This window comes from Corvus kubaryi, unplaced genomic scaffold (genome assembly GCF_017639235.1).
Source record: "Corvus kubaryi isolate FWS band 111438036 unplaced genomic scaffold, C.kubaryi_AGA036_p1.0 37152, whole genome shotgun sequence".
NCBI lineage: Eukaryota > Metazoa > Chordata > Aves > Passeriformes > Corvidae > Corvus > Corvus kubaryi.
Window position 1 is genome coordinate 757070 of NW_024581040.1, and position 11192 is coordinate 768261.

Sequence of the window (11192 nt, forward strand, 5' to 3'; positions counted from 1 at the left end):
TGGTCAGGGATAGAGATGAATCGATCTGAAAACTGAAATCTTTTCTTACAGGTTTATCATTGCTGAGACATTTCTTCTTTTTAATCATGGGGGATATGGCTTTTTTTTTCCTGCCCCATACCAGCTACAGTAAAGTTTAACTGAGTTCAAAGCTGGGGAGTTGGGTGAAGGGATGGGGACCCTCTTGTAGGTGATACTGGATGTAAGGCCAGGGAACTGAGGAGTTACTGGAGCCTGATCTGACTCAAGAAACTGAAATCCCAACCCCAAAGCAAATGTTGAGTATCTACACCCTTTCCTACAGAACACTTGTCTAATGTAATTCATTCCAGCACCCAGGGGAGGATTTTTACACCCAGTTGTTCATTCCTCAGGTGTTACCAGCAACCCTTGAATTCACAGCCTTCAGAACCACACCAGAAATCTGATTTTCCAGTTTGTGTGTGGTTTCCACCCAAGCACAGAAGTCAATGCACACCTTGAGCCAGGGTCTCGAGGCTTGAGGTGGAACCCAAGTGTTTCCTCCTCCAAGCCCTGATCCATGGACCAGCCCCAGGAGCTTCTCTGGCTGCTGCATTCCAGGGCTGAGGGGATCGAGGGGGAAGCACAGCTGAACCTCAGGCTGGGTTGGACACCAAAGACCAAGACTCCTGTCCCACGAGGACCATGGACACTGTCAGGACTGAAACTACAACCCCTTGAGCCAGGACTCCTGGGCTGGGCTGGACAAAGGCAGCTCCTGCAGAGCAGGGCTGTGGTGGGAGGCACGTTGGCCTCAGCCTGGAAATATCTGCACTTGATGGGGTCACAGCATTTCTGAGCAGCTGGGAGGACTCATCTGAGTTCTCTGGGCACCAAAGGCTGATTTTCAACAACTTCAAGAGCCTCTGAGTGTGTCCATGGTGGTGCTGTCACCAGGGTGTCCCTCTTGTCCGGCTCTTCCCAATCCTCCTGGCAGTGTTTTGGGCAGAGGTTGGATAAGGGATGTCACGAAGGTGTCACTGTTCCCAAAAGGATGTGACAATAACAGCCCCAGCCCCAGTGCACAAGGGGAGGGTCTCCCTTGAGGGTTTGGGTAGAGCTTCAGCCTCCAAAACTGTGATCCTGAGCATTGCACCACAGCTTGAGGCAAAGAGTCTCTTTTATATCAACTCCCAACTCCTTTTAAGTTCTCACTTAGGAGCAGCAGCCTATGCCCCACCAAACCCACAAACAGGGACTTTGTTTCCAGAGATCTTATATTCAGATTTATAGGGGAAAAATGAGCAAACTGAAACGAAAAGTAAAAACACAGAGACAGCCACGTTCTGCATAAACCCCTTGTCAAACAGACAGCTGGTGGAGTTCATTAAAAACTCATTAAAGGGGAGTTGGTTGTTACCAAACCTAATCAGGCCAGAGCAGATAACAGGCAATAATCAGAACTTAAAAAGACAATTGAAATACATTGCAACAATTAAAAAAACCCACAAAAAACCAACAAGAACCCCCCCCCCCAAAAAAAAAAAACCATCCAAGAGACCTCTGCAGGTAAAACCTGCCCTGCAAATGTGCCCCTGGCAGCAAGAAACCCCCAAAGTCCACGGGAGGAAGAAGCAAGGAGTAAAGAGCTGAGTGGCACTTGTTAGGACTCCACCAGAGCTGTGAAAAGCTCCTGTGACATTTTTCAAGGACCACTGCAAATTTCTTAGTTATAAATCTCCACAATTTCTAGAAAGTAACTGCAGGAAAATCGGGTGACTCTGCGACACAGAAACGGGATCAGAATAAAAAACCCCTCGAGATTTCATCGCCCAACACCAACCCCTCCTGCCCCAAACAGGGGCTGTTTGTTGAGAAGGTGGAGGAAGATCTGGAGCCTGAGCCAGAGTGGTGCTGGAGGGCAGCAGGGAAAGTGCTTCTCATTCAAAAGTGTGAGGACTGGGAAAGGTGCCAGTTAGACTTGATTAGATTTGTAAGATTAATTAAAAGCAGACAGGTTCAGTGAATTGTGAAAAAGACAAATTAGCAAATCAGCAAATCAGGAAAGCTATCTTCAGAAAAGGAATTAGAGACTTCGGCTCCTTTATCAGGGCAAATTTGCTCTTCAAAGCGTGGTTCTTTCATCTTCCAGGGGTGGCAAAGCAGCTCCACTGACAGTCCTGGGGATCAACAGGCACTTCCCAGGCCTGGCAGTGAAGCCCTTCCAGCCAAGGCTCCCAGTTCCTTGCTCAGGTGGCCGTGGATGTTTGGTTGCCTCAGCAGCAGCCTCTGTGTCTGCCGATGTGTGACTGGAGAGGGGAATCCCAGGGAATCCCCTGGCCAGGGCACAGTCAGACAGGGCAGGGGAGGAGCGCTTGTAAAGGACCCCCTGCTTTGCAAACACCTGTTTTGGGGTTAGTTTGGGATTTCTGAGGAGGCCTGGATATGGTCCCAGGGATAGGGAAGAGAGGGTTCCTGGCGTGGGAGAGCTGGGGGTCTCGAGACACCTCTGTCCTAAGGAAAAGCTTATCCCAGGAAAAGCTGCAAATCAACAGTCAGGGCACGGGTGGTGTTAAAGGGCACCGAGTGTTAATCACAGCACGACCAACACAGAAATCTCAGCCTGTGTCCCATCCAGACATTGCCTTTATCCTGAAAACTTCACCCCAACTACCTTAAAAGATACAGCCTGATATGGAAAACTTCTCACCACATCCAGCATCGCTGGGACTTTTCTACAAACCTCAGGATCATTGAACCCTTTCCATTTGTACATACAAAAGGGACCTCAGATCAGGTCAGCAAAAATGAGATTGCACTGCCAACAGGAGGCTAAAACTCAGCTTCAGGTAAGTGCAGGAGCATGAGCTGTAACTGTGTAAATGATATGTAAATTTTATAGTCGAGATCCTGACAAATCCTCCCCATTTCAGGTCCTTTAGGAAAATCCCTGATAGATGCACTGAGGGGTGTTGGGAACTGGATGAGGCTGTGGGCATGAGCAGGAGCAGGTGAACATCAAATTTATCTCGTCCCAACAACAGCCAGTGAAAAACAGGTGTCGAGTCTGGAGCCACTGGGCTGCTCCATCTGCCAGCAAAGGAGAGACCAGGAGGCTCCATCCCTCCCAAGATCAGGGCTGGGACAGAATTTCTGGACCTTCCAGAGGGGCAGCAGCAGCAGCAGAGGGTGCCTCGGTGACTTCACAGAGCACAGTTGGGTCAGACATCCCACCACAATTCCCTTGCTGTAGATCAGTATCCTGAGGTGCAGCTCAGAGCTCTTTAGAGAACAATTCCATCCCAAGCTCCATTTAGAGCTGCTGCCTTCAGGAAACTGAGAGGAAGAGTGGGATTAAGCACAGAAGGGGTGTCAGACCACTGGATTTGAGTCTGTAGGTTCCAGTCTATCTGCTGGGACATGATCACAACCATGTGGACACAAAGAAAATCCACGAATCCACCTTCAAGAGGCCTTTGGAATGAGCTCCATAATGTTGTAAAAATGATAATGGCTACTCAGTGTTTATGGAATGACTTTCATCCAGGACCGTGATGTGTCCACACTGGGAATGGTTGGGCTCTGAATCCAGAGTTCTTTCTACCTTAATGCTCACAAATGTTCCATAGTTGATAGGGTGTCTCATGTTGAACCAGCCAGACCCCAGTTCATGAGACCAGTTAGTTTCAGCAGCTGCTTAAAACTCCTGCTAGACTAGCCAAGGATGCTTCACTGAGGCCTGGCACAAATCAGAGGACAGGCTCAGGCTGAGCAAGATCGCCACAGACACAACTTTGGCTCAAGGCAAGGCTGACAATGGCAGGGAGGGTCAGCAGCGGGGCAGAGCTGCAAACTCCAGTGGCCCAGCCCAGCAGCACTGCCAGATGTACTGGGGGTGCTGAGCTGCTGCTCACACCGAGGGTTCTGTCACCAGCAGCCCCTGTGCCTGAGCAGCACCCCAGGGGTATTTCTAGAGGGCTGCCCGAGGTGATGCTGAGCCTTGGAAACTGAGATGGGAAGGGCAGGGCAGATGAACCTCAGTTAAACCATAAAGTGCTGTGCCTTACACCTGCATGTTTTAACAGACAGCTCAATTGTTCAGTCTTTATTATTTCCTAGTTAAGGTTTGGAGATTTTTTATTTCAAACTGGCTGCTTGGGCATTTTCCTGCCTTTCCATGTAAAATCCAGCCACGTTGAACTGTTTGACCTGGCAGTGGAAGGGTCTGATGAGCATCACTGGGACTTGTATCACCAATGTTGGGGGAAGAGAACCTTCTCCTGCTGCCTACTGCCCTGCTACCCACGGAGAGAATGTCCCTTTGTCCTCCAGGACAGCAGCAGAAGTCGGGTGCCCCCTGAGTGCCAGCTAAGGGATGAAGGTGAAATTCAAAGGTCAGGAGAGATTTAGTGACTCAGAGCCCTGTCCCTGGGGCTCAGGCTGCCCTCAGGGAGGGAGGACAGGTTGGAGACACCTCCCCTGGGCTCACACACCCCTCTGAGAGGGATAAGTGAGAACATGAGCTAAAAACCTGTCCTGACCTGGTTGGGGTGGCAGTGCCTCGTACCTGGGCACAGAAGTGTTGTGTAGAGCAAGGGGCACAGGAGGGGCCACCAGGTTAGTCCTGTGGATGTGGGGCCACTGGAACACGTGGGTTGGGGTTGCTCAGTTGTGCTGGGGGTCCTGGTGAAGGCACCACCCCCCATTAAATGCGCACTGGGAATGGACTGACCCAGGACCTGTCTGCCAGAAGGAACCTCAAAGATCACCTGTGGCAGCCCTGGCCTCAGCCAAGGCTGCCACAGTCACGGGAGGGGTGCCTGAGAACATCCCTGGAGGTGTCCAGTCCAAGCTCCAGCTCAGAGTGCGACACTCCCAGCTCCAGGCAGGGTGGTGCAGTCTGATACTACAAATATCCCAGGACAGTCCCTCCTCACCTCCCTGAGGCTCAGAGCCTCAGCTCCCCGCAGTGAGGAGGATCCCAATGAATGAACCTTTGGCATTTGGTGGTTGCCCTTTTTTGGATTGCACTGGAGAGGAAAGGTCAGCCCTGTCCTGTTTGTAAGAGCCCTCCATGCAGGCACAGCCTGCACTGAGCAGCCCTCGCCTCCCCCTGGCCACCCTGCACCAGCCCAGCTCCTCCCTTTCCTGGTGATCCTTTCCACCTTCCAGCACCCCCTGGCCGCACTCCAGTTTCTCTCCATCCCTCCTGAGCTGTCACTGGGGTGGGAACTTCTGCCTGACCCCATCAAGGTGAGAGCTGGGGCCGTGGGTCAGCAGGGAGGACAGCTGGCATGGGTCATTTCCAACATTTCCAGCTACAAGGGTCAGGTGGCCAGAAACACCCCCTGAATTCCCAGGGCTCTTCCATGGGGACCCTTCAGCAAGAGCTTCACTTTGGCCAGTGCTGTTTTTAGTGAAGGAGTCAATCAAGGACCAACTGGTTTGCAATTAAACTGCCTCTTGAAAGCTCTTTGTGGCCACTTAAATTTCCTTCCAAGTTCAGTTACAAGACTGGTAACAGAGATTTGTGTCTTACGGGCAGAAATACTCTGGAGTGGGTCAGAGCCCTTCTCCCTGGGCTCCTGTGGCTCCAGGCTGTGCTGGCCCTGCAGGCCAGGGTGGGTCCTGGGGCTGGGGCACTCCAGGAGACAGGAGGGATTCATTTCTGAGGGAATGAAGCTTCCTGATATTCAGGAATGTGGCACTGCTTATTGCTCTGTACTGTCCTGCTCTGGGAGCATTTGGAAGCTGCTGCTGAAGTCAGGACTCCACTGCCCTGTGCCATGGCAGGACTGGAACAAAACGGCTTCAGGGCTGCTTCCAACCCAAACCACTCTGGGATTCTGTGCAGGGGAGGGAGAAAACCAACAAAAGATGCCACCTGGAACACTCTGCCAAGTCCTGGGGCGTGCTGAGGCTCACGAGGCTGTGCATCCTTGGAAGATCTGCTCTGGCAATGGCTGGGACTGCCCGCGGTCCTGCTGGTCAGGACTCGGGATGAACCCCAATTCCAGCTCCAAAAGCCCTGGTTTTCATGGCATGGATTGACCCACTTGGCAGGGTGGGGGTAGGGATTCCCACGGGCTACACCTGGCTGGGAAAAATGCTGAAGAAACCCTGTAAGCCCACAAAGCCCTTCAGAACCGCAAGATCCCAAACACCTGTGGCCAGTGAGGCGCTGGTGGCCGTTTTCATGAGCAGCCACAGGTCAGCCCAGCTTTGCCCCTCACTGCCCCAGCCCAGCTTCACTCCTGCCCAGCACCACCCCAGCCCCCCCTGCCCTCCCCAGCAGATGCTCCTGCAGCCCTGGACAATGAGCTGTGACTCTCTGAGGGTCCCCACCAGTTGTGTTCACACTCCTCCAGCAGCACCAGCAGGAGGGGACCTGTGGTTGGTGCATCAGCTCTTCCAGCTGGTGGGGCTGCTCTGGTTTGGGGTGCCAGAGCTGCGCTCCTGGCCTCCATCACTGACCACCTCCATCATTCCCTCAGTCATTTCCATGGAATATCCTGAGCTGGAGGGACCTCACAGGGATCACTGAGTGATGCTGCACTCAATTTTACTCCTTCAGAATAAAGCTGCAAGGGCCACGTGCCTCTAACAGGACATGGGCTATGGGATAAAAATGTTTTGAATCTTCAGAGGAGGAAAAACTCAGGATTTCCAAGAGCATGAATTTCCCATTTGTCCCAGCAAGGTGAGGCCCTGACAGTTGAAGGGGACCAGGTAAATGTCACCTCTGGCTTCATCTACATAAAAAGGTTCTCACAGGTTTTTCCTCAGGAAGAAGCTGCTGTGGGGTGAGTGAGAAGATGTTCTGAAGTTTCTCTCTGCCTCTTCCTAAGGGCCCAAGGCCACTGGGATCCTCAGCCAGCTGCCAGCATTTCCTGCTTCCTCCCAAAACATTTCTGAGGGGTAGACATAAAATTTAATAACTTTTGATGGACAGAGCCATTCTTGCAGTTGCCAAATCATCTGCTTAGAGACGAGGGAATGCTGGATGGGGAGAGGCACCTGGTGACAGTCACAGTTATGGGCACTGACTCATCACTACCAGATCTTGAGGGATGATGAGACGAGTGAGGCTGAATTTTTTACACCAATGACCCCAAAGCTGACTCCTTTCTCCAGGCTAGTGACACACCAGAGGTTTTCAAGGCTTCTTGGGGAACGCTGCCCATGGAAGAGGAGAGCTTTTGATGTTTCCCTGCAGTTCATGGGTGGAAATGTCTCTCTGATTGAGTTCCTCAGCCCCTGCACATACATTACATCCTGGGAGTGATTCCTGCTTGTTTCCTGGGACACAATCTCTCTGGTGGCCTGCACTGATGCAGCTCTGGCCAGGGGCTGGATTTCCAGCTAAATTCTCCCAGGACAGTACCACAAAGCTCTGGGCCCACCCATCCATCTCCACACTCTTCATGGACCTGTCTTCCATACCTTGATACCCCCAACCCCAATGGCTCAGACATGTCCTGCCATCCGTGGTATTATCCATGCCATCAGGGTATTTGGGATTAAAAAAATGACTGGAGGTGTCTTTGGTGTCACTACCACCCCTTTTGCTTGGCCCTAAAAGGCCTTGGCACGTCCCATGACTGCTGCCCATGGGGCTGGGAATGGCCACAGCCCCGCTGCCCCCTCTGCTCCCATCCACTCATGAAGGGTCAGGAGGAGCAGCAGCCTGGTCTCCATGGCCTCATCGCAGCTCCCCATCTCCTCCTTCTCTTTTAGCAGCAGTAACCAGACAGCCCAAGTGTTGGACACGTCTCTGAGGGAGCTTTGTTGCTCTCAGCTCCTCCTGTCAGCACTCACAGGCAGCATTTCGCTGACCTTTTCCCATCTGTGCCCCATTTGTTCCCTTGCACGGCTGTAATAGGATGGGAGCATGTGAAGAAGGGTTGGACCTGTGTCAAAATCCCTCCCCTGCTTGCTGGAGGTTCCATCCACAGTCTGAGCCACCCCTGGACCTCACTCAGAGCTGCCTGGCTGGGGACAGGGCGATGTCAGGGAGTTTCCAACAACCCAGCTGGGCTGAAACCCCCTCTTGGCTCCTCCATCCTGCTGCCATCAGCGAGCCTGGGCACCGAGCACTGGGTTTGCAGCTCAGGGACCTTCCCTGTGCTGTGCACTGTGCCCGTGCCCAGAGCTGGGCCAGGACTCCCCCGCAGAGCTCCGGGGCTGCACTTGGGCTCTCCTCTCTCTGGACAATGTGACCTGATGGCCACGTCCTTCTCTGGCCCCTCAGCAAAGCACAACCCACAAACCCTCAGCAGCTCCATCCCTCTGCCTTTATCCCCTGCGCTGTCGCTGCTGCCGGGTGCCTGGCATTGTCTGGCTGCGCCGTGGAGCAGCAGGATTATTGCAGCCGCCCCCAAACCCATTTCCAAGGTGATCAGACCCTGTTCTCATCACCCTTCTATTCCCTGGGCACATCCAGACCCTTCCTCCGCACCACAGGAATGAACATTGTTCTCCTTTCTGTCCCACAGCAGAAAGGATCCGTTGTGACGCTGCTGCCAAGGCATTCCCTATCCAGCAGGAAAACACCCAGGAAGGTTGTCCCAGCAGCACAGGGGCCCTGCCACATGAACTGTACCCCTGAAAGTCTCGTATTTAGCAGAGATGGCTTTGGCTGGGGATAAGGAAGCCCAGGGGAGCCCTGGTCCAGCCTGGCCTGGGGGTGCAGGACACCAGCACAGGGGACCAGGCTGGGGCTGTGCCCCACCTTTGCTTCCCTTGCCCTGTTTTGGGGTGTGCTGAGCCCTGCAAGTGGGGCTCATCCACCAAAGCCTGCTCTGTGCCTGCCTAAAGATCAGAGGGTCAGGAAGACAATTAGAAAATGATGTGTTTTTAAGAGCATAGATAATGCCATGCCACTGCATAAACCTCATCTCCACAGAGCAAATACTGAAAGCCTTCAGTGAGACCAAAGGAGACCTCAGTTTGTGTGCTCTGGGAGCATTGTCTGTGCCTGAGCAGCCAGGGAGCCCTGGCCCAGATATTTCTGCCCTCCTGCTCCCTCAGCCTTCAAGAAACCTCTAAAACCCCACAGCATTTGCAGCCTCAACCCTACACGGGGCACCTCCTCACGTCCCTCCAGCACAGCAGAGACTCTCTGGCACTTTGGCATTGCCAGAATCTACAAAAAATATGCAAAACCTGGATCTATGGATGAAATGCCGTGGAGAGTGTGTTCGACTCTCTCCTTTCCCAGGGATGCTGCTTGCCATGCCCCTGGTGTCTGTGCCCTACATCCTCTGTATTGTTCCTCTGGGGTGAACTTGGAGGGGTTTGGGAGAAGGGAGTGGGGCAGACACCTGTCTGCAGCGTTTGCTCCTGAAAACAGGGACAGAAGACATTTTGCTCACGGGGACATTTTTGCTTCACAGGGGAAGACGAGACCTTTTTGTCGAGAAGGTTTCGGTTCCTCGCTCTGAGAGTTGAAACCCTCCTTGATTTGGGCATTGAATCCTGATTTATATCAAAGCCTGAGGCAGGTCAGGAGCTGGTGGGACGCTGAGAGCTGATGTCATGGCCAGGTGTCCCTGCTCCACGCAGCTCCTGCCTTCAGATCCAGCCCTGGCATCCTGACCCGTTCCAGCGCCTGCCGCGCGCCCCGTGCCCACACAGCGGTGCCCAGATGGGGGAGAGAAGGGAGGGAAGGAATCAAAGTGCTGCTGTCTGTATTTCAGGAGGCTCCCCTGCCCCGGGCTGAGGGCCTGAAGTTCGGCAGGCACGCTCAGGGCGAGGAAATAATTTAATTCTCCAGGAAAACCTGCTGTGATTTAGCCATTTCATGAACCTTTGAAACGCTTCCTGCGCGGGGACTTCTCATTGTATTCTCAGTCTTTCTCCTCTGGAATGGCACATTCTCATTCCCAAAGTCCACAGTAATAAATGGATTATTAAAAAAAAAAATTGTCTTTTCCCTTCTGAATTGTAAATATTCCCAGACATGGCAGTCCATTCCCAAGTTCACTCCCACCTACTTCTTGCCATCTCCATGTTGGCACTGAAAGGATCTAATTCAGTAATAAAAAAAAAGAGACTTTTCTGGAAAGGCGAGAATAACCCAAGGATCTCAGTAGCACCAAATTCCACCATCTCCCTCTTTTCCCTACGGATCATCAGGCTCACAGCCCCTACCTGGCACATACAGAAACTTAACAAGAGATATTCCAACAAGAAATCCTACATAAAGACAGAAATAAACGGAAATATTCTGTTATGCAACTCGCTGTCTGCTGGATTTAAATGACCTGGAATATTTAATTCTGTGTTTCTTGTTCTAAAGGGCTTCCAATTGCATTTTGTAACTGTATTTATTTGTATAGTGTTAGATTTATTTAAAATAAGTAACTCAGGTTACTTATCAGCCTCATTATAAGATACAACCAATCCTTTTAAAAATTATTTTTCTCGTTGGTGCAAGGAAATTAGTGACATTTCCATAATTAAAATGACCAAAATCCACCTCTGAGCAATTTTACTAACGAATGTTTTCTCAGGTGCCATTTGCGTTATTTGCTGGACTAAATTCACGACAGAATACAACAAAAGAAGGGAAAGAAGTCCAAAAAATGCAGCAACCAAACAGAAAATAGAATTAATTTTTTTTTGTTTTTTAAAGGATCAATCGCAGTTTCGTGGAAAGGAAGAAAATCCCTGTGGCAGAGTCATGCGAGAGACAAAATTCCCATTGCACAAGGAAATAAAACCGCATCCTTTCACATCTGAACCAAGAGCCCATCGCTACAGTGCCGAAAATGGAGAAATTAAGAGTGGTGGGGAAGCCTCCATTTGCGCAAAGGGAAACCCAGGCATGGCCCTTTCAAAATAACCCCCAAACTTTTCATTGATTTCATTAATTACGGGTCAAATCTGACGAAATTACGCTTCGACTCCACCATGCAGCCGTGGGCAGCTCCGCAGGGCGAGGGGTGAAAAGGAAGGAACACACAGCTCCCATGGCTAATAATTAATGAATTCATTAATCAATCATAGGGAGAGGAAGGGCGAGGGGAGGAAGGAATCTTACCACCAAATTGGGTAACCGGCTAAGACCTTTGTGCCATTGAAGAGAAAAGACAGAATTAGTCCAAGCAGGTGGTAATCCATTAGTCCAGGCTGGTGCAAGGGGAAAATCGCTGCGAAGTTTTCAGAAAAACATGAAGTGCCAAAATGAAGAATCCCCCTCCTCCCAGGAAAAAAAAAAAAAAAAAAAA

The 11192-nt window shown here is 51.4% G+C and overlaps 1 protein-coding gene across 1 annotated transcript in view; it reads right to left on the reverse strand.

Moving 5' to 3' along the window:
- The window catches only part of WNT3 (Wnt family member 3), a 44509-nt gene extending 33328 nt beyond the window's left edge, over nt 1–11181 (reverse strand). Inside the window, exon 1 of the mRNA XM_042021617.1 lies at nt 11006–11181. Coding sequence (XP_041877551.1) covers nt 11006–11085 — 80 coding nt within the window. The 5' untranslated portion in view covers nt 11086–11181. The remainder of the gene's footprint in view (nt 1–11005) is intronic.
- Nucleotides 11182–11192: the final 11 nt, after the last annotated feature.